The 22,582-nt window shown below is 45.1% G+C and overlaps 2 protein-coding genes across 5 annotated transcripts in view; one reads left to right on the forward strand and one right to left on the reverse strand.

Annotated features, from left to right (window-relative positions):
• The first annotated feature begins 1,167 nt into the window (after positions 1-1,167).
• On the forward strand, positions 1,168-4,692 carry LOC130372189 (uncharacterized). 4 transcript variants are annotated; one of them, XM_056578022.1, is made up of 7 exons: positions 1,168-1,218; positions 1,574-1,654; positions 2,381-2,495; positions 2,631-2,737; positions 2,853-2,952; positions 3,054-3,172; positions 3,247-4,692. In XM_056578022.1, exons 1-7 carry the CDS (start codon positions 1,185-1,187, stop codon positions 3,363-3,365), a joined length of 675 nt encoding a protein of 224 aa, XP_056433997.1. In that variant the 5' UTR covers positions 1,168-1,184; the 3' UTR covers positions 3,366-4,692. The 4 variants fall into 4 exon arrangements, with proteins under 4 accessions (XP_056433997.1, XP_056434000.1, XP_056433999.1 ...); XM_056578025.1 differs by having other exon boundaries at positions 1,181-1,218; positions 1,574-1,643; positions 3,247-4,691; XM_056578024.1 differs by lacking the exons at positions 1,168-1,218; positions 1,574-1,654 and adding an exon at positions 1,663-2,043 and having other exon boundaries at positions 3,247-4,682.
• LOC130372779 (protein transport protein Sec16A-like) overlaps positions 3,807-22,582 on the reverse strand; it is a 28,259-nt gene continuing 9,483 nt past the window's right edge. The window contains exons 8-31 of the mRNA XM_056578938.1: positions 22,213-22,355; positions 21,786-21,847; positions 19,981-20,119; positions 18,290-18,532; positions 18,078-18,175; positions 17,801-17,882; positions 17,564-17,681; positions 17,365-17,476; positions 17,034-17,139; positions 16,533-16,673; positions 16,237-16,350; positions 15,835-16,042; positions 11,910-12,820; positions 10,760-10,807; positions 9,456-9,623; positions 9,184-9,285; positions 8,998-9,054; positions 8,461-8,581; positions 8,241-8,372; positions 7,817-7,899; positions 6,676-6,732; positions 6,283-6,342; positions 5,512-5,571; positions 3,807-5,358 (exon numbers count right to left, since the gene is read on the reverse strand). Coding sequence (XP_056434913.1) covers positions 5,284-5,358; positions 5,512-5,571; positions 6,283-6,342; positions 6,676-6,732; positions 7,817-7,899; positions 8,241-8,372; positions 8,461-8,581; positions 8,998-9,054; positions 9,184-9,285; positions 9,456-9,623; positions 10,760-10,807; positions 11,910-12,820; positions 15,835-16,042; positions 16,237-16,350; positions 16,533-16,673; positions 17,034-17,139; positions 17,365-17,476; positions 17,564-17,681; positions 17,801-17,882; positions 18,078-18,175; positions 18,290-18,532; positions 19,981-20,119; positions 21,786-21,847; positions 22,213-22,355 — 3,440 coding nt within the window. The 3' untranslated portion in view covers positions 3,807-5,283. The remainder of the gene's footprint in view (positions 5,359-5,511; positions 5,572-6,282; positions 6,343-6,675; positions 6,733-7,816; positions 7,900-8,240; positions 8,373-8,460; positions 8,582-8,997; positions 9,055-9,183; positions 9,286-9,455; positions 9,624-10,759; positions 10,808-11,909; positions 12,821-15,834; positions 16,043-16,236; positions 16,351-16,532; positions 16,674-17,033; positions 17,140-17,364; positions 17,477-17,563; positions 17,682-17,800; positions 17,883-18,077; positions 18,176-18,289; positions 18,533-19,980; positions 20,120-21,785; positions 21,848-22,212; positions 22,356-22,582) is intronic.

Consider the following 22,582-nt stretch of genomic DNA (forward strand, 5'->3'; position numbering starts at 1 on the left):
CAGATTGGATATAGGACGGAAGTTGTTGAAGTTGGAGGGGTCTGCACCAGGTTTTTTCAGAATTGGGGTGATGGCAGCAGTTTTGAAGGATGTAGGGACAGTTCCAGTAGTAAGAGAGGAGTGGATGAGTGCAAAAATGAGAGGAATTAGGGAGGGGAGGGAGGACTTAAACAGATGTGTGGGTAGGGGTCAAGTTGACAGGTGGATGGCTTGGATTTCCGAATGAGTTCAGTGATTTCTGAGATATCAGGGAGCTGGAAGGAGGAGAATGAGTGTGTGGAAGGGTAAAAGTCGGCTGAGATATTGAGATGAGGGGTTGATCCAAGGTGCAGGTGAATGTTCTTGATTTTATTGATGAAAAAGAACATCATGGAGTTGCAGAAGGATGTTGAGGGGGGAGAGAATCCTGGGGTTGGGTAATTTTGTTAAGCAGGGGAAACAGTGACTTAGAGTTTCCTTTGTTGGCCGTGATCATATTGGAGTAGTAGTGGGTTTTAGTGCTGGCAGCAATGGAGTCCTTATAATGCAAGATGTGGTTCTTGTACATCTCTTTGTGAATACTGAGACCAGTTTTCAAATGAAGACGTTCAAGTTGCCGACCTTTGGCTTTCATTAAACGGAGATCGGGAGTGAACCAAGGGGCAGAGACGGAAAAGGAAACAGATCTGGTTTTTAATGGGGCAAGGGAATTAAGGATATTATTGAGTCCATTGTTGTAATGAGAGACCAGATCATCAGGAGTGGATAGATTGTGAATGTCAGGGAGGCAGGGGGGGTGGATTCTTGAAGTGAGAGTGGCAGGGTCAATATTCTTTATATTACGAAATTAAATAGGGCGGGTTTTTTTTAGATGGAGAGAGTGAGTTTAAATGTAAATGAGAGGAGAAAATTGTCAGTTATGGGGAGTTCATCAGCTGTGAGATCAAAAGGGGTGACACCAGAGCAGCAGATTAAGTCCAGAATGTGTCCTTTGGAGTGTGTGGGGAAAGTGGTATGTTGTTGACATCCAACACTCTAAACAGGAAGTAAAGTCTTTGGTGAGCGGCAGATTGATATTGTCCATGTGATTGTTAAAATCACCCAATAGAATTATGCTTGGTGAGAGAGAGGATAAATGGGTGAGAAAGGCAGCAAAGTCATTTAAAAATTCACTATTCGGTTTCGGGGGGCGGTAGACGGTAGCAATGATGGTTGAAGTGGGACCAGACAACTCGCATGGTATGTATAGTGTTTCATATAGTGTGTAGCGTTGTCCTCGACATGGTACGTTCCTTCGTTCCTGACTGCAGTTTTTCCTGATAACATCGAGCTCCGCCAATCAAAGACGTTGTGTTACACTTTAGGATTATGGGTAGTGTAGTGGTTTCAAAGACATCGCGAATAAAACGTGTTTTTCCTCAAACCTCGATTTTTACGTCTTTAACTTGTGGCTTCTGCAGGAGCATATACCATAGTTTCACAATATATTGGCACGTGATAAGTATACTTTGGATGGTTACGACATTATGGCTTTTAATCAAAACCTCTATGGAGAAAATGAATTGAACTGTTTTACTTCCGGAACCACACACAGTACGTCGTGACGTCACATCGCAAGGCCCGCCTCCATGTCGGAAACCACGTCGGAAGCACCGGAGCGGATGGTGTGTTGACGGTAGTTGCTGCTGTTGGTTTTTTAGTCACTGTTTAGTCATTCATCGTGAGATTAGTTGTCATTAGGTGGTAATTGTTGTGTTTGAAACTACCACAGTCATTCTCATGCAAGGACTAAGCCAAGAATACGTTGTATATATACGTTTATTTATGGTTTGACGTACAACTCCACTGAATTGAATGGAAATGGCGGAGTGTGGACTAAAACAACGAAACACACAACACACAACCCCATACAAACCCCTGGTGCTCTGGTATGTACCAGCTCTGTAGTGACGAATCCATGTGGACTGTCAGACATGGAAGGTGAGGGAGCCCTGGAGGCACTTGGTGAACAGTTGTATAGTTTGATCTATCTCAAACATGCAGAAATCGCTGGGAAACTCACAGGTGAGTTTGTTTGTTAAGCTCTGTTCAAAGTGAGTTTATATTTTATTTTATGTTTTGTTTGTATAGGTAGAGTTGTAAACCATGTAACAATCAGGCTATTAACATTCAAACATTAACATAAACATTTAAAACGTGGCTTCTAGTCAAAGACATGGATAAAGGAAAGTGACTACATGTCATGTTGTATTGTGTGTTGAAGGCATGTTGTCTTGTGTGTTTAAGGCATGTTGTCTTGTGTGTTGAAGCATTGTTGTCTTGTGTGTTTAAGTTATGTTGTCTTGTGTGTTGAACGCATGTTGTCTTGTGTTTTTAAGGCATGTTGTCGTGTGTGTTGAAGGCATGTTGTTGGAGCTTCCCGGGCCGGCTCTGAGCCAGATGTTGGAGGACGAGGCCCTCCTGGCGGGAGCCTTAGAGAAAGCCCTCAGCGCCTTGGACAAACAGCTGGTGCCGAGGTAGCTATACTCAATATTGATAGTATATGAAGATTTCTTGGGTATGGCGGTTTGCAACATGTTGTGTACAGAATCATTAACAAATGTGAATAAGTATCCAACTTGTTGAATGTGAGGGATGGATTTATTTTGCAGTAATTACAATGATGAAGAGAATGTTTCTGGGTCTTCAGACTCCCTTGGAGATCAACTGTTTGAGCTTGTGGACACCTACAACACTGGGCACTCCCATAAAATAACCGGTGAGCACATCTCCCATGCGTCTGTATGATTGAATCAAAGCAAACTGTTTATAACTCTGATTCTTATGATGACTGGCACGGTTTTACTCAACGCCTTACTTCTGATCTTAAACAGGTATGCTTCTCGAGCAGCACAAAGAAACCGTTTTAAAACTGTTCTCAGAACCTACACTGTTACAAGAGCAGGTGAACCTCTCCCTGAAGACACTTAACGAGTATGTTATCATGCTATTATTACAGTTATAGCTCTACTAGTGTTACTGTGTTCGCAAATGATGACTGAAGCATGAGTCCGTCTCCCCCCCCCCCCCCCCAGGCAGGAGTTGGAGACCTGTATGAGTGACCCATCGCTCATGGAAGACATGGATAGACTAGGAGAGAATCTGTTCTTGCTGGTGGAGAGGCTGGATTCAGTCCACGCTACTGACATCACAGGTTTGTTATAACAACAATGGCAATGTGATTACAGTGAATTGATATCCCATCTCAAAGGTCCAATCCCTTTGTAGGTATGCTGCTGGAGATGGACCCCTCCACCCTCCCACAGCTACTGAGAGATAACAAAGCGCTGGAAGGGGCGGTTCGGAAAGCACAGGCAGCACTGGAGAATTTCAAGTCCTCTGTTTAAAAAAGGCATCATGATTGTGCACGTTCTTCAAACAGAAGAGGATCTTAAGAGATGCTGGGAGCAAGAGAACGGTAAAGGGTGGACCACCATGGCTGCAGATCATGTGTTTCCAACCAAAATACGTTTTAATTGTATGGATGAGATGATTAGGATCCACAGGGATCTGGGACTCTTAAACACTTAGAGGATACACCCTGTATGCTAGACTGACAAACCCCTTTTAGAAATAGGACATTTGTTCACCTTCGAGGTGTAAGCTGGAATTGTGCAATTTCACATGACTCAATGCAAGTTGAAACTTTGTTTTGTTTTCTCATTATTTCACCAAAATGTTGCCAGAAAAAGCAATTTAATCAATACAATGTGTTTTAATGGAATGCTACAGGCATGCCACATAACATTTGCTCCTGTCTGACTTACTATAATTAATTAAATGTGTTACACGCAAAATACTTACAACTTAAATTGTATGACTATGTATTTACTATTACTCTAATGTCCCTTTTTCCTACACCCTCTGTTTGCGCTCCTTGACTTGTGTTCATGCATACAAGTGCATTAGAGGCATGCATTGTAGATATTTCTATTTTCAATCATTTAATGATTCTCTACACATGGATTCTGACATTTTCAGAAACATTAAAGATCAAGAGTAGGCCACAGACAGGTCTTTGAAAGTGCTAAAGAGCGAAAAAATATCTTTATTTAATTTCGTTTTATTCTTTTGTATAGAATCTTACAATAGGGATTTTTCACTTTGGGGTAAATGACAAGTTTCTCTCAAAGGGAGGATTAAAAAAAAATCTGTTACACTGGTCTAGGCCTATTACCAAAGCAAGCCATTTAAGATCATCACAAACTATTGGTCTATCGGGTCTTAGGGAGACGGGACAACAGTTAGCAAAGAAATGTTCTGGGGAAATTAATTTGATGCAATAAGTTTTCATTTTTGCAACTCAAATTAATATGCATAAGCTGCAGTTGAACAATCAGGGATGCGAATCAACCACTAGATTATGACTAAAACAGATTTCATTCAAGCCCATCAGAAAATAAAATTAGTTGCTCTCAAAACACACATTCAGGACTACGACTCGATAAATACAATCAATCAGATTTACACATTTGGATGGATTTGTTATACCACATTTAAAGAGGGACTTGTATTCTGAATCCTGGTGTTACTGAAGACCAATCCTTGTTTCTCTGAGCTGAACCACCACTTGGGGGGCCGTGTGATAGCTCGAGATCTTGGAGTAAACATCTCAAAAGTTGGAATAACAATCGACAAAAAGGTGCAGAGGTCAAGGATGTGACGTCCATCCTGTGGGTCTGACATCATCACAGTGGAAGATGCAGTCTGCTCCTTTTCTAATTGACCCTCCACGTCCAGTGCACAGGAAACCACGATATGCACAATTTACATGAATGGTTCAATTCTATTCCTCTACAGTCCAGACTCTGCCCAGACACACACACAAACACACACACACACACACGCTTGCAGTCAAGAAAGCCTGGACAAAAGGACCATAGACATGATACAGGGCCGGTGGGGTTCAGAGTTGAATCTATAATTGGTAGTTCATTTTAAGCATATGGTTTGGTGTGTAAATGCATCCATATTAAAATCTGACGCATTAAGAAAGCCCTCTATAAAAATAGATTGGGAGGAATAAGCCCTTTCAGTGACAGCATCTTTCCTATATATACACAAAATAAAAAAGCAATGGACTTCCAGTAGGAAACATAAACCAGAGAAAACAAGAGCGGGTACGATGTCAGAGTAGGATGAAGACGGTATTGGTGATGAGGAGGATTAACGAGAGGGTCCTTCAGATGAAAGCAATCTGTCCATGTGCTTCAGTCACTTGCGGACAGGATGACTACCAGCTGTGATGAGTCTGTGGAGAGGGGTCTATTTCACCACTGGGTACTGCCTCTGGCCCCCGAAGCGGCCTTGCCCCCGCGGCCCTCCGGACTGTGCACTGGGCTGCAAAAGAGAAGACAAGGATATGAAGGACTTCCAAAGAAAGAACACCAACAACGACAGTCTGTATAGGTTACATTTAATTACATGAGTTACACCACCCCATTCTTTATAACCAATATGTTTTTCATTGTCGCTTTCCTGGGGTCTTCTCACCTGTGCAAATTGGGCGGGGTTATAAAAGGTCACGCCTCCAGCGGGTGGGGCTTGCTGTCCCTGAAAGGAGACGGCAGCGTTAGACGGTACAGCCCAAATATTCAGTTCACACTGGAGTGAGGATGTGCCATTAAACCCTACCACTAGCTCTTGTGTATCCTGTGTGTATCGTCTGATGTATTTTCTCTTTTCCCAATAAAGTAATGAACACTCCAGATGCAACAAAAATCCTTGAGGCCCAGCAAGCACCGTTAGAACACGACACATTAGTGAAGCATGCAAAGCGTTGTGGCGGTGGTTAGTGTTAGAATGCTGCCATGACAACAATGGGCTGGTCTTTAAACACATGTCTCCAGCAGAAGTCACTCCATGAGCAATGCACGACCAGGCTTTTTGACTGAACTACTTCAGTGTTGTAACTGTACATAACTGGTAGGTTTACAGCTACAAAGTAGGAAACACCCTGGTTTCAGATACTGATAAACACTGATGATGGCAGATCATGTTTTGGATCTCCCCATGTCTGAACCACAGGCCTGCTGACGATGGTCATGTTTAATGACTTTAAATCAGAGCTGGTCTGTCAAATCAAAGAGGAGGGATCTATGCTGGAGACCGCAGGAGGGGCAGCTGGTGGCTATCTGGAGTAGCACAGATAACGGAGCCAGATGCCATCAAGCGTGCGATGTGGTGGGCAGGACGGGGTGGGTGGAGGTGCTTGGCAGGGGGGTTGGGTGGGGTTGGGGCTGGTTGAGACTCAGCTATAGGTACCTGGTTTAAATGCTGACTCACTTCACGTGATAAAGAGCTCATTGAGCTAGAACGTGACAGCTACAGACAGAGAGGCCACACAGAACAGACAACACCACAGAGCCAGGTTAATTCATCAGAGAACCTCCTTCACTGTAAACCCATTTAGAAAGTACATTAGAAGGATTTCAAAATTAGAGCATAAAGAAAGCAAATTAATGAACAGACAATGGAATTAGCTCATTTGTCAATTTTACTTCCCCGCATGCAATATATATTAATGTTAACACCCGCAATGCAATCCAGAGGCCCCCCGCAGGGCGGCGGGCTGATGGGAGCAGCAGCTCATGTGGAGGGCAGCGTCCTGACGGCTGCGGTCGTTACAGAGGGACGAGACCCTGGATGTGTTCTTACCTCTCCAGACTCAGGCAGGCCATCTCCCCCTGGAGGCATCAGCGTTGGGTTGAACATCTAGAGGAGTTGGATAAAACATCATTTTGTATTCTCTCCGTCCAATAACCTTTTTCTCCCCGGTCTGCACCGCCCCAGCCATCGCATTAGGGGCCCATCAGGTCAGTCTGCCATTGCTCGTCGCCTTTGTTCCTTGTGAGGCGATCCGCCTCCCTGCTGTGTGATATCTCTCCTGGTCAATACTGCTAGTCCTGCCCTGTCATTTTATCAAAACTTTGCACATTGTTCAAACCCCCCATTTGCGCTGTGATAATAGGGAGTACACTGGAGTGTGTGTGGTTGATGGACTCTGGATTACATGGTGTAATCAATGCACACAGTTTAAATCCCTCCATTAGCGTACACACACGTCGAGAGAACTCCTCCATGAATCACCCTCTGCATTTACCACTGTCCTGCAAACGCTATAATGAACAGGTTTCCACGTCATCCCCTTTTGTCCAGGCGCTGGAGTAGCCAGTAAAAGCTACCGGTATAGTGTGAGCAATGCTACATAGGCCTACTCTCATTATTGGGAATTGTGTCTTTGAAACTTTGAGGCTACATTGAAGGTCTGCACTAACCGAGTCAGACTCTGACCTGTGAGCTGACAGCCACTGGTATCCGCTCAGCAAACCTGGGATACTGTAGTATGGCTTTTTGTTTACAGTATAACAATTTATAAATGAAAAGGAATAGGATCAGGTGTTAAACTGATCGATAGATTGCAGCAGTGGTCTCTGCAAGCTCCGGTTCAGGCAGGGAGAGTTACGCACCATGAAGGCTCATTTTATCCTTCTCATTCCAGATTGTTGAGAAGTTTTTTTTCCTCTGGATTTCCTCTGGCTAGCCGTAATGGATAAACAACAACCAAAATGGACTACACTAACACTCTTTCAGCACAGCACAACGCACACATCCAGATTTTAGACACCTACTATACTAGGGGCATCTTAATTGTGGGTATTGGCTATTTTTAGCCATCCTTTAGCAAGCATGCCGACCTATTCTCTTAATCTAATCCAATCATTCTGTGAAGACTAAGACTATACTACTATTATTGGGTTCTACATGTTGTCCACCAGTAGAAGGTTGTCCTTGTTACCTGTGGTGCAGCACCTGCACTGGGAGCAGCCTGCTCCTGGGCGCCTCCTTCACTGGCCTCCATGGGCTGCTGATCCTCTGGGGCTTTGGACCAACAAAAACATCAGTTTGTCCTTCAATTTGGTAGTGGAACTATATATAACTATAAATATATAACTATATCTCTCTGTGTCTCTGTGTCTCTGTGTCTCTGTGTCTCTGTGTCTCTGTCTGTCTGTCTGTCTGTCTGTCTGTCTGTCTGTCTGTGTGTGTGTGTGTGTGTGTGTGTGTGTGTGTGTGTGTGTGTGTGTGTGTGTGTGTGTGTGTGTGTGTGTGATTCTCTCATATGTTGTTGCTCAAAAATGCTTTTTAGGTTCGGGCACCGCTCGAAAATGCAATAATTGTTGTGCAAAAAGTGTCATCACGTTGCAGTGTATTACACACACCTGCCCCCGGCACAAACAGGTTGGTTGGCATGGGAGCCAGCGGAGCAAAGATGTCTGCCGGGGCGGGCCCCATCCCCCCGGGCCGCGATGTCTTGCTGGGGTTCAGGATGTCCACATAGCGGCTCTTAGTGCCTGAGGAAACAACCAGCCAGTCAGGCATCAACATACTCAGGATCCCACATCCCTCATTATGATAGCTGAGGACGGTTTCATCTCTCACCTGCTTTCCTGGAGAACATGTTGACCGGGGGCCCCCCTCCAGGGGGCCTGCCGGGCCCTCCAGGGCCCAGCATGGGAGGACCAGTCTTGAATCCAGGAGGAGGTGGCGGGAGGGGTTTACTCTATACATAAAAACAATTCTAATGTCATTTTGATCCAGATGAGGGATGACCTCGTCTCTTAGAGGTTTCAAGTTGTCGATAGAAAGACATTGCTGGGGTAAGTTTAGTTTTTCCGTCAACTACTCAACTTAACAATACTAGAAAACAAGGTAGTAGTACTACTATTTATTGTGGCAAAACATTAATATCATGCAAAAGTAAAAAAAAAAAATAGTTGCCATTAAGCACCATACATCCAACATGCAATGTATGAATTGACGATATTTAGACAATGAGTCCGGCCTGATGGATCAGAATCTACCGTGCCAAATCAAAGTGGAGGAAAGTACTACATCCAATCAAGAATCCAAACTGGATGACCGGCGAGAATTTATTTTGAGATAAATTCAAGTTAAAAGAAAGAGCAAATAACAAACCTCCTCTTCTGGTTCATTCTGGTCCACCCACTTCTGCCTCTTCTCGTCCCACACGATCTAAAACACCATCAGTTACATGTCATGTGAGGGATGCAGACTCCCGTCTCAATATCTTAAATTAAACAAACAGTATGTGGTGCTAGCAATGGTCTAGCTTTATCATGAAAAGAAAATAATCCAACTCACAGATTTGTTCTTGTCATCGGGCAAGTGAGCCTCATTCTTGCCCTTCCTATAGAGCCAGTTCAACCAGCCGCCCCCACCGCCGCCGCCGCCGCCGCCTCCACCCTGTGGGGGACAGAGAGTGGCCGTGTTAACACCGAGATAAAGGCCCAATCCCATTTCTACCCCTTACCCCTTCCCCTCACCCCTTCAAAACAAGGGGGAGGGGTAAGGGGTAGAAATGGGATTGTGCCAAAACCATCAGCTGGAGAGGGAGATGGGTCGGTGGGGGGTACCTTCTTGGGGGAGTGCTTCTTGGCCTTCTTAGGGTCCTCCATGCGGGGCTGCTCAGGGATGGAGGGGGGCGGCGACGAAGACATCTGCATGGCCGAGGAGTTGCTGCGCTCCCGCCCCCCGGAGTGGGTGGAGGACTCGGAGGTGGTCCGGGAGCGGCGGCCGGAGGCCTGGGCAGGGAGCACAACAGGAGAGCGCTAAAGCAACAGCATCTTCTGTCAGGTCAAAGGTTACCTTTTCAATTCGGAGGTCCATATACACACAAACAAACACCCATTTTTGTAAGGTTTTGCCAAGAGAATGTCAACATCCATATCAGAATACCTTTTTCTCAGTCTTGTGCTATTATAAAGTTAACTATAAATAATGCCTGCCTAATACGGAGTATACATTATCATTACATAATTAGCAAGACAAATCATTGCCATAAATCAGGACATAGATTGCAGATTTGCAGGCGTGCAGGTGTATCCGCCATATCCTTTAGTGCAGTGGTTCTCAAACTATGGTAAAGAGGTATGCAGAGGATTTAAAATTAATAAAAAAAGTTACGATTAAAAACAGTACTATCAAAATACTATTATGAATGGAAATACATTTACCATGAGTTCATGTTCTCACTTGCTGTGTGTTTATGTGTATGTGTTTCCGTGACTCTGTTCTAGTGCTACCACTTTGTACAGCTGACAGCTAACAATGAATAATATTATATTTAAGAAAAATTGTGCCTCCTGCATGAGATGTGCATAGCTGAATAGGGCCACAGACCCACACTACTGTATGTTGTTATATTTTATAACATCTGTCATAACGGTGGTAGTTTGGGAGAATCTTTTTTTTCTGTGGTGGTACGCGGTATAAAAAGTTTGAGGACCACGGCTTTAGTGAACAGAAAATAGTTAATGTGAATTGAACAGGCAAGTACTCTAAAGCACCCTCTGTAGGATGGTACTATTCATTTACGTTTTTGGTCCTTATTTCTACTTTTAAGTCAGTATGAGGATACAGGCATTGTGGAAGCAAATAATCCAGATACTCTAATTCATAGATTCCCCCCGCCCCCATCTTAATCTTAAAGGTTGGGTTAGATACAGCAGCTTGATTATCTACTAAACTAACCATCTATTTCCCCTTTGTTTGTTTTGTAGTTTCAATATAGTGTAGTCGTCATTAGCGCATCATCATTAGGCCAAAAACAGCTTCATAATGTGGTAGGGGGACGGATCCAAACTGTAGCAAAGGTCTCCTATGAACGCACATTACCAGAAATAATCACTAAAGTCAATTTGAAATAAACCAATCTTACCATGTGCATTGAAGACTGTGAAGAAGTTCTCGATCGTCTCCCGGCACCCTGGCATGAACACAGACAGGGTGATCATTATCATCCCTATCCATGAATCCATGCATTCTGAAGGTAAGGTATTGAGGACTTCAAATGGAACCAAAGCTAGCTTAAAGTGTAAGTGAACCCCCAGTTTCAGCTCAAATTTGAACACCGACATAAAGAGAACTCAGGGAAGGTGGGGGAGAGGTGTATCCCCGTGTTTTACGCCCACAGCCACTTCCTGATACTTCTTTAAGCTAGTGCACATCGTTAAGTCAGAGTGATATAATGAGCCATATGATATTCGCCACACACCGTGGCGTTAGACAGTAGGCATATCCCCTTCTCGGACACAGCCATTAACATCAGCACTGCCCAAACTGAGCTCCACACATCCACACCACCATGGTAGTAGCATCGCTCTCAGAGTTAGAAATCAAGTGTCATCAAAGTGCCACCGAAAAGCCATTTTAACATCACTAAAGGAACAGGACCCAAGTTTGGAGTAGAGTAGAATGCTCAGAGCTCAGAGCAGAGTAGAACTGGCAGAAACATTTGATTTGTCACCAGGTTTTTCTGAAATAACGCCATTATCTTAGTAACGATGACAAAATGGCATTGTGGTGGTACGTGCGACATCTGGCCTGCAGGGGGAGTATGGGCAGGTTGGGAGCGCACCGGATTGGCTGTGGGGGGGTTGGACCCGAGTGCGAGCAGGTGTCAACAGCACTCAGGCCAATCAGGGAGTGTTTGTACTTATGTGCCTGCTTTGTGTTGTAGTGGGAAGGGGAATCCAGGAAGGATCAGGAGCGTAGAGACAGGGGCGATCGCCGCCAGAGATCGCGTTGAACGCACCCTGTGACCGCTTTGAGCGGAGTTATCATTTACCTTTAACAGAGTTATGTTTTGATGGACTTTGTTGGAGAGAAAATAAAATGACTTTCTGTTCAAAGAGCAAACCTGGTGTCCAAGCGCTCTGTGAACCCGTTACAGGCATTATTACTATTTTGAAAATCATTGAAGACATACTACACAATTTGGGTATATATATACATGAAATATGGATTCACTGGCACTTTAAGGGCATGAGGTGACACAGCCGTGCATATATCAGGATCTCGTTGCTAACCATGTGAGCGCTTTGGTCGTAAAAGTCCGTCTGCGGTGTGAAAGAGTTCCTGCGCATGGCGTTAGACATCGGAGGCAGGGGCTGACCCTCGGGCTGGCCTAGGACATGCTGATCCATCATGGGCATGTGTCCAGGGGAGGGGGGCGTGTGTGGGGACGGCTGACTCACCGGGTGTGGAGGCATCGGAGTCATTTGATGGGGAGAGGGCTGGTTTACCGGATAAGGGGCTTGGTTCGTCAGATGGGGAGGTTGTTGGTTCATCAGATGGGGAGGTTGTTGGTTCATCTGATGGGGAGGTTGTTGGTTCATCTGATGGGGAGGTTGTTGGTTCATCTGATGGGGAGGTTGTTGGTTCATCAGATGGGGAGGTTGTTGGTTCATCTGATGGGGAGGTTGATGGTTCATCGGATGGGGAGGTTGTTGATTCATCTGATCGGGAGGTTGTTGGTTCATCTGGGGGGGAGGTTGTTGGTGCATCTGGGGGGGAGGATGTTGGTTCATCTGGGGGGGAGGATGTTGGTTCATCTGGGGGGGAGGATGTTGGTTCATCAGATGGGGAGGTTGTTGGTTCATCAGATGGGGAGGTTGTTGGTTCATCTGATGGGGAGGTTGTTGGTTCATCTGATGGGGAGGTTGTTGGTTCATCTGATGGGGAGGTTGTTGGTTCATCTGGGGAGGCATGTGAGAGCCCATGTGTCCCGGGTGAGGGGGCGAGGAGCTGGGCTGCTGCTGGAGAGGTGGAGGGTACATGTCCGAGGGCTGGGGCTGCTGAGGCTCGTAGGGAGAGGGGCCGGAGTCGGGGACCTGCGGTAGGTAGCCTGCGGCCGGGCCGGGGGGCACGGGGTAGAACTGGTGGACCTCTGATGGGTGGTGCTGTGGAACCATGCCGTCTTGGAGGATGGTAGTTGGGGCTGTAAGAGAACATATAGTGTATTTATAACACATATTTAGATTTACATGAAGAAATAACCAATAACTCAATAACTTGCTAACTTCAGTTATATGTAAGATACAGATGGTGGATTTTAAGTATAACACAAACACATACCTCATGATGTGTGCCCATATGAGAAAACGACTGCATGGATTTTGTGTATCATTTTATCCTAGCTAGCTGTGTTGTATATGGGGAAGTGTTGCACGATACCAAGATTATGACTTTGATACGATACCTGCCCGAAAATACCTCGATACTCGATACTGAACTGATACCACGGTGAAAACCTAAAATATCTGGAAAAGAGATGAATAATGGTCCAGCTCGGTCTCACTATGGTTTAACTTCTAGCAGCTTGGTCCTTTCCTGCTTTTTGAGCAAATTACATATTATTAGGCGTATTAATATATATAATACGCCTCAAATCGGAATAGAATTCCATGCGGAATAGAAGAGGTGGTGTAGTCTGCTATAATCAACATGTATAAACTTAACTGGGCTGCCCAGTTCAGACCAAAGATTCCAAACGACTTGCAACAAGATTGTTTTGGAACGTTGCAGGGGAAAAGTTGCAGCAGTGTGAACTGGTCGTTGCAGCGCGGCTGATGCCGTTGCAAGGAGTCGCCAGAGATTGAACATGTCAAATCGCCAGGTCCAGTTTTAGAACACAACGATGTACCTATTTCTCTTCAGCCAATCAGGACACAGCACAGAACAACTTGTACGTCACGGCCTTACTCCGTCCCGGTCCCGCACTGTCCACAGTAGGCTACACGTTAGCTATAACCATTGTTATGGTTACATGCGGCCATTCCAACGTGCCCCCATTTTTTAGTTGGCCTACCGCCATTCCGACTATCAGTCTACCAATCAGTGACGGCAACTTCAGGTCAACATTGGGGGATCATAAATATTTCGTTCAAATGTGTCCAACCAAAAAGTAGCCGTTTCAGTATTATTTATCTGTAATTTGTTTGATTAATTCCAAATTTTGGTTGTGATGATGTATGACATAACCCATTCCATCAATTGACAATTGCATTTTACAAGTGTGTTACGAGTGGCGGGGCATGCACTCATTTAACATGCCCTGGGAATGTATAAATATTCTATGAAACTTAAAACTGGACCATTTATTCGTTAGGGTTGGAATTAAACTCAATGCAGGACCACTATTGGAGTGGATTGGACGAAAATTGGAACGAAATTAATTGTTTGGAGTGCTGCGGCAGAACGAATCAAGGAATGGACGCAGTAGCCTATAATATCGGCCCAAAAGCAATAGGCATACAATGCACTTTACAAAGGAGAAAGGTGAGAATATAGCCTAGACCCGTCCCTTTACACACAAATTCTCAAAGGGGATCAATAAAAATAAACCAACAGTTTTTGCCCGTAGAAATCTCCCTACAAAGATCGGCGTAAGCACCCTGTTTCTGCCGCTGAAGTAGGCCTACCCAACGGCTCCATATTCTCGGCTTTCTAACTCGCCGTCTTCTCCTCTTCATTAGGCCTTTTTACATTGTCAAGCCGTTTCGGTTTTTGGCACGCCCGGCGATTTCACCTTCTCATCTCAAGTTTCCTGTATAAAACCGAGGGGCTAAAATCCCCCTTTCGTCACCGCGCAAGCGAGTTAGGCTACTTTTTAGCGGGATGCTGATGCTGTTGCGGCTCTCAGTTGGGCCAGAGCGTTCAGTTGCTATGGAAACCACCTGAAGTCGCCGCCTGGTGCAGCAGTGTGAACTGCCCAGTTTTTAGAATGTCGCAGCCCGTCTCGTCGCAAGGAGTTGCGAGGCGAATCTTTGGTCTGAACTGGGCTCAAATGATTAGCCAGCTGATCAACTGCAACTATCCACTGATCGTGCGCCTGTAATCTAAACAGAGAGGTGTGGCGGGAGTCGCGTAACCATGACAGCAACTGTTTATCAAAATCATTTCAGTGTGGAACGTGGATGCAAAACATTCCGAAAACGATAGTGTGGACGGTAGTGATGCGCGGGTTACCCAATTACCTGCGGGCACCCGCAGGCCGGGTGGGTTGGGTCAAAAAAGTCAACCACGCATTTGTTAACAGTTCTTCAATAAATAATTGCGTAAAGCTGTCGTTGTTGTTGTTGTTTGATGTAGACCTGCAGTTGAAGTTTCACAATAATGCGAATTTAGCGCAAATCCTTCTCATTTAGTTACGTGTTAAATTAGGCATAAGCCTCAGCCCCAGGCTTTTTATTTTATTTGTTGTTATTATTATTTTTATTTTTTTGCGGGTCAAATTGGGAGGGTCGGGCGGGCCGCTTCAGAATTCCCCACGGGTCGGGCGGGGCGGTTTGGAAAATGTCTTGGGTCGGGTTGGGGCGGGTGTTAAAAAAACGCCCTCTCGCGCATCACTAGTGGACGGAGATTGTTTTCAATGCGAATGTGCGTTTTTTATATTTACCCGGGTTAGTGTGGACAGGGCCTCACTCTCACTCGCTCAGTGAACGGCCTGCTGCTGCTGTGGCTGAGTGCGAGCTGAGGGGCACGCCCACTGACTAGCCTCTGTGTGCCAGGACTATGACTGAGAGTTGATGCTTGTTGTGTATGTGCAAGTCCTTTCGTTCAAAGTATTTTTTTTTCATATTTTCTTCTTCTTCTCATTTTTTTTTTTATAAAAGTATCAATGCTAAAAAATTAGTGTATCGTATCGTTTTTTGCATACCTTCTAGCATCGGTATACCGTGCAACACTAATATGGGGAAAGGCTTAACGCAGCGATTGTAAAGTGCATTGCACTTACAATCGCTACGTTAACCCACTGGTTCTATGAACATCCTTACTGTATTGACAGCAATATGTTGTTTCTCCTTCTTACAAATGTACTTAAAAGCATCTGCTAAATGCACTTATTTGTACATTTCTCTGCTCAATGCAGATATTCATGATAGAGTCCAAATGATGGGGGAGCAAATGCAACTCTGGATAGAAGGCTTCTATGACTACGGCCCCACAGACCTGGAGGCATCAGCTGCACGGCCTGGGGCGGCGGCCCGGGCAGCAGGGAGCTCATCAGGGGGTTGTCTGAGGAGGCTCCGTTCATCTCTTGAGGCATGGTGTTGTTGTAGGGCTCCGCTGGAAGGGTCTGCTCCAGCTCAGAGCTCGGGGAAGCACAGTCGTACTGCGTGGGTGTGGCCCTGTCTGCATTGTAGGCTATCGCACCCATCTTAAACAGGAACAATGATAGGAAAAGGATTTAGGTATTAAGAGAAACGGTTTGGATCCAATTAATTTATCAGAGACGGGAGATGTAGCTCATCAGGCCCGTTCCTATGATTGGCTCTTCTAATGAGACATATTGCTGACCGTGTTTTATATTGTGTGTTGGGTGGTGGCATGGTTCTAGGTAACACTCCCTACCCTGATCTGTCCATCCAACTGTCTGAGGTGCAGCAGCCAATCTGGCTCAAAGAACAGCTCCTGCTCCGGCTTCTCCTTCAACTGGGGGTCGTAGAACCGCAGCTTCTCCGACAGCTGGGTCACAACGGTAGAGGAAGGGAGAAGAGCATGAATACAAAGCAAATACTGAAAAATAGAACATAAATAACATAAAAGTATTTAAAAACACAGGATGTATAAGCGATGTAGGAGATGGAGGTAAGATGCCTAAGGACCCAGTGAGGGAGTGATGGAGAGAATGAGGGGTTGATATGTACCTGTATCAGCTGACTGATGATGACAGAGGAGTGATACGAGGGCTGCGTGAGGACACTCTTGGAGATCACCTCACAGTAGTGGAAGGCCTGTGCGCTGAGGCCTGCTTCAGCCAGGCGGCAGGCGTAGATCAACTTGAACACCTGGAGACCAAGGAGGAAGAGAAACAAACAATCAATGGGCGGGAAGGGGCTTGACATCTAAAGGACAGGTCAACTGCAGACATTTAGGTTGATAATCCAGGATCTTTCGGCTTAACCACTAGATAAAAAAATACATATATACAAAATGCAGAGACACCGTATAAGTATTCACAAATATTGTACAAATAATAAACTACATTTTCAAAGAATGATGAATAGTCCAGCTTGCAGTCTCTACCCCCAGGACAGAGCGGCCAAGAGACAGGGTCCTATTCCCATTAGGAGACAATAGTAATCCATGTTCATTTTGATTGAAGTACCAGTCTATCCCCTTATCTCATATAAATACTAGGAGCGTACCTGGAAGTTGGGCAGGGAGCAGGGCTGGGAGCCCAGGGACTGGGCGTACTCGTAGGCCTCCGTCCTCTGGATCGCCTCGTTGGTCGCAAACTGGTAGAAGGTTAAACTGGAAGAGATCCACAGGAACACAACGGGGAATAGGGTTAACATTGGTTCTTCAACTGTTGAGTGAAGTGGACGGGAGGAACACTTTGTTAAAATACACGCACATTGATGCTTTATATTTACAACATAGCCAATTTACTTTATTCAGTCTGGTTTACAAAATCCACCCGTTAAAGAATTATAGTGGTTACGAATAAATGTGAGTGAGTGATTGTGAGTGTCTAACCTGTGGTTGGACCCAACTAGAACCATCTTGGTGCTCTTCTTGGTGTAAACCCCAAGTCCCACCTGGGCCATCAGGTAGCAGAAGTGAGCAGCATCGACGAGGCCCTTGGAAGCTGACCAAGAAATGAGCAGTATAACAACTTAACATCATGATGACCATCTGCATATAGTTCTGTCCATTGAGTTGGCGGGGCCCCTACCCAGGGTGTCCCCCATGGTGGTGATGGTGCGGGTGTCCAGGTCCGGGGTATGGGTGAGGTTGGACAGCACCATGGCCAGATGAGGGCGCCAGTCGCCCCACTTCTCCTCTCCACAGGACTATAAATAACAAGATCAGACAGAGACCCAATAAGACAGAGACAAAGAGAGGAGGAGACAATCAGACAGCTTTACAAGTCATTTAGCCCGAGAAGAAGGGAAGGAGGAGTGCGTCATACGATGGCGGAGGCGGGCATCCTCCCAGACATCAGCTGGTAGACCGTCTGCAGAGGGTCGTTGATGGGCAGACTGTTGGCAAACCTGAGCACCAACAAACATTTCTAGAGTTAGTCCTCTCTATTAGCGAGGTGTTCATTTCTCTCACTAGGACATTTATATCACATGTTAAGCTCTCTTAAGGGATTGTTTTGGCACATGGTATATATAAATGAAACATTCTGTTTGTATCTGAGGGAAGCTTTAAACCAAATGGTCTATGTCTCAGACCCTGTGTACCTGGTCATGACACGGGCGTGCGTCCGGTTGTCCATCTTACTGGCCAATAGTAGCGCGTGTCCCCACAGACCTCCCTTCATGGCCGCTTCTAGAGCATCCTGTTAAAAAAAAGAAAAAAAAAAAGGTTTCACACTTTTCACACTTCCCGCTAGGAATAAAACCCCTCCCTCATCCAGCACTATCCACCACCCAGCGGTGGACCGGTTCCCTGCCTTCTTGCGGCCAAACAGCAGCAGCTCCCGGAAGCGCTCCGTTTCCTTGCCGACGTTCTCGGGCACCGTCATGAAGGTGTCCGACAGGAGGGACAGAGGCCCCGCCCCCGGCTCCTCCTCCGCCCGCTCCAGCGGCTCGTTGTTGAAGTCGATCAGGTTGGCCTCGTTGGGGCTCTTGCCAGGCAGCCACACCGAGCGGTGCTCCTTGAGCAGCAGGTCGGCGATGTCCGTCCCCACCACCGTCTGCAGGGACAAGGGTTGGAACAAAGGTCCTTAGTCATCATGGAGGCCCCTTGGTTTGATGAATCAACTTCTCTGTTTATACTAGGGCTGCACGATATGGGCAAAATATGATATCCCGATATTTTTTGGCTGAATGGCGATATACGATATATATCTCGATATTTTCTATAGATTGGGTTAGATGTTTTTTTTGTAAGTCAAAAGCCAAATGTGAGATGTTGCAAGCACTTTTATTAAAACATAGGTCAGTATTACTGCAACATATGATTTTTTATAGTTATTTTCAACAGGATTGAGTGAACATGTTTAAAAAAAAAGGGAGGTTTTTCACCTTCTTCACAAAATAATCACCTATGCAAAACAATATAAAGCTGTAGGTTACACACATTAGCTACCATTAAGAGCATTGGCTTCGTCGCATTGTCCTGCGTACTACGGTGAGGGTTTCAGTGCGCCGTAACTTTAATCCCCCGCCCCCTCCCTTCTCCGTTCCATTTGGGAACATGTTTGGTTTCATTTCGCTTGTTTAGTATATTTTAATTAATTAATTAAGAGCGTCACCAGAGGGCGCCCCCAACACATCTGCCGAGCGCCGGCCCTGGTTTCGGTGCAGAAGAAACTATCACGGAGTTTTACGCACGCCGCTGCTGTAAATGGTGGAACAGATTTGTCGTGCTTCCACTTTTAGTCGCAACGGTTTTGCTACACTCTCTACAGATGACCTGCAGCTGCTGCTCATCTGTTTTTTTTTAAACCCGAACTATTTCCACATTATGGAGCCGTTGTTTCTCCTTTTTGAAACAAATTCGTCTCCCGCCGCCGTCTCGTTTTCTTTACGGGTATCATCCATGCTTGTTGTGTTGTGAGGGGGCGGTGGGGGCGGGAATGAGGCGTCTTTGCACACGGCACGTTCGGAAAGACAGAGTGGGAGGGGGAGGGGTCGCGCTCACAGTCTCCAAGGCAAGCGCTGCAGACGCTTGAGGGGGAAACTGACCATTTTAACGCTTATCGATATAAACGATATTGTCAAATCTTGTATCCCCTTGGAAATTATATCGATATATCGTGCATAGCCGATATATCCTGCAGCCCTAGTTTATACCCAGGGCAGGTTGCAGATAACACTGAGATAACTCCACCATCATTTCATGAACGCTGTCAAATAAAGCGCTTTAAGTCAAATGTATTTGTGTGGTGCCTCCATCAGGGTCCTGAGCCACGTTACGAGGGAGGATGTACGTATTTAGTGGTACCTCCAGAGAAAAAAAAGAGTCACATGGGAGGAACCAACCCTCCATTCTGCCTACTAAAGTAAAACCTCAGTCCCAGTATGGTCTTAATCCTATTATTCAGCCTTCATTGAAATCAAGGTGTGCATGTAAAGGTGGTCATGGACCTTATTTCTGATTAATAATGAAGTGTGCAGAGTCTCCCTCCCTTGAGCCTACCCCGTTCTGTCGGCAGAGGAGCATGATGAAGTCCCACAGCAGGCAGGCAGAGTCACGGTCCAGCAGGTCCTTGTTCCGCACGCACTCCAGGGCCTTGTTCTGGGAGAACTTGATCACGTCTCCCTTGTGGGTCTCCTCCCTGACAGACAACAGACGGGCATCAGACAGGACCACTCCAGGCTGGGGTCCGTTTCAGGGTGAAGCGGACTCCAGGCTGGGGTCCGTTTCAGGGTGAAGCCGCCATGGCAATTCAGAAGGCATCCCGAGTTCAGAAGTACAGATTAGACTAGTCTGAGTTCAGTTACCTGGTACATAGCAGCAGGTCACATCTTCTTATCGTCTAATTGGTTTAGATGATGGCAACGAACACTTTATATGATATCCAATAACTTCTATTGCATTCCAAGTAGGGGTGTGCCAAATAATCGTCATGACGATGCATCGCGATTCTAATTTTCACGATCTACTGCATCGATTGTTGACGCCAAGAATCGATTATTAATTAAAAAAAATGAATAAAAAAAATAAATTTTTTTTTTTTTTTTTTTTTTTTATAGTTTTATAAAGCCTATTCACTTTTTGTGGCATCAGTTTCTCCTCTTATGTTTATGAAATGATATTGTTATTATAATGGCAGCTACTTCCAAAAGGGGAAATGTTTGAATGTTTTCATTTCATTGGTTTAAAGGACCACTGAGGCCATGTAAACGGCACTGATTATCCTTATTTTGTTATTTTAAGTTTTATAGATCCTTAGCACTTCTTGTCAGTGTATCCAGTAATAGTCGTTTCAATAAATACAGCTATGTATGAATTGAGTTGCTTTGAGTTATCAATTGAACACACTATCCAGATCATACACAGCCAGTCAGCCACTGGTAATGGCTTAATTTTTTTTTAACAGTGTTCAGTGAAAATTCGCAATGCATCGCAATGCATCGCAATGCATCGCAATAATTCAAGTATCGCGATGCATCGTGATAGAATCGCATCGTGGCATGTGAATCGTGATACGAATCGAATCGTGACTTCTTTGGCAATACCCAACCCTAATTCCAAGTATGGGTGTGCGATATGAGAATATTGTGAACAATAAAAATTTGACGATCTGCCTTCACAGGGAGATCTTTAATACCGTGCGGTACCATCTATTCTATCAGTTTCAGTTCTATGGATCATACACACATCCAAAGTCACTTTCTTCAATGAAGATTATTACCTTCAATAAGGGTCATCACCTTCATAAGGGTTAGGCTTCCTGGACACCTATAGTATAGCACCATGGTGTTGGTGGATAGTGAAGCTCCACCTGAGCAGTGGTTTATTTTTGGTATCTGAATCCAAGTGAGGGTTAAGCTCCACTAGTATACTTGTAGTATAACGTGATGGTGTGGCGCATTGCTCATTATGACCCTCATTTAGAACCACAGTACTAAAAAGGATCAAAAAGTTTGGTCGCAACACCCACCCTCCTGCCTACAACCCTCGGCCCGAAATGCATAATTTTGGTATTTTATATATTTTTCACCAATATGCATGAGAAAATAATATTTTTATTTTTTTCTTACATTATTTTATTAAAAAACTATGCACACGCATATTGAATTGAGATCTGAGTACCAACCTAGCAAATTAATGGACAAATATTTGAATATTAAACCCTATTTTGAAATCAACAAAAAAATATAGACAGTGAAATGCTGGTTTGAGTCAGTTCTGGTTTAAACCTGTCCAAAGCTGCTCCTTCGAACAGGGCACTGGAAGTGATTTGAATGGCGTGTGTGTGTTGTAACAGGGGTCCTTACTTGACAAGGGGGCCGGGGAAGGAGCGTAGCTCTGCCTGCTCATTGGTGTCCTGGAGAATGGTCTGCACTCAAAGAGACACTCACATTTAGCATGGTCTGCACTCAAAGAGACACTTACATTTAGCCTGGTCTGCACTCAAAGAGACTTACATTTAGCATTTTTTACGTTTTATCAAAAGCTACAACAAATAACAAACGTTTGTGGTAAACCACAAAAATATAGAATTTAAATACTTATTTCCAAGATTAGAGTGAAAATACTGCAAAACTAAAAGAAACCGAATTTCACCATTAAAATAATACCAAAACAGTGATCTAAAAATCGAAATGATGCTGAAGAAAGGGAATTTGGAACCAACTACCCATCGACCAAATGCAAAGCGGTAGATTAATTAAACTTCACCAATGCACAATCAGACCCACTTACCTCCATGTTGTAGATGTCCACCAGGGCCGGCTGCCCAGCCGAGGGCATGTTGGCCAGCACCTGGACCAGGTGCCCCCCGGGCCCAAAGCGGGCACAGCGGTGGGGCATGATGAACTTCTCTGGGGTGTGTGGACGGGGGGGCGCTGGAGAAGTGGGGGAAGAAGGAGACAAACTTTTTATTACACACACACACACACACACCAGAAATGACTACCTGCCTTGCTGTGCGTTCATCAAAAACTGCAACAATTACATCTCCATTTTGCTGTTCAATCTATTATAAATGATTGGCTCTAGTTGTTTAAGGCACTGCTATGTGGCGTTTGAAATGTGCTGCTCATCTATACAATACTTTGTTAAAGTTGTGTTT

The sequence above is a fragment of the Gadus chalcogrammus genome, chromosome 19 (assembly GCF_026213295.1).
Source record: "Gadus chalcogrammus isolate NIFS_2021 chromosome 19, NIFS_Gcha_1.0, whole genome shotgun sequence".
Classification (NCBI taxonomy): domain Eukaryota; kingdom Metazoa; phylum Chordata; class Actinopteri; order Gadiformes; family Gadidae; genus Gadus; species Gadus chalcogrammus.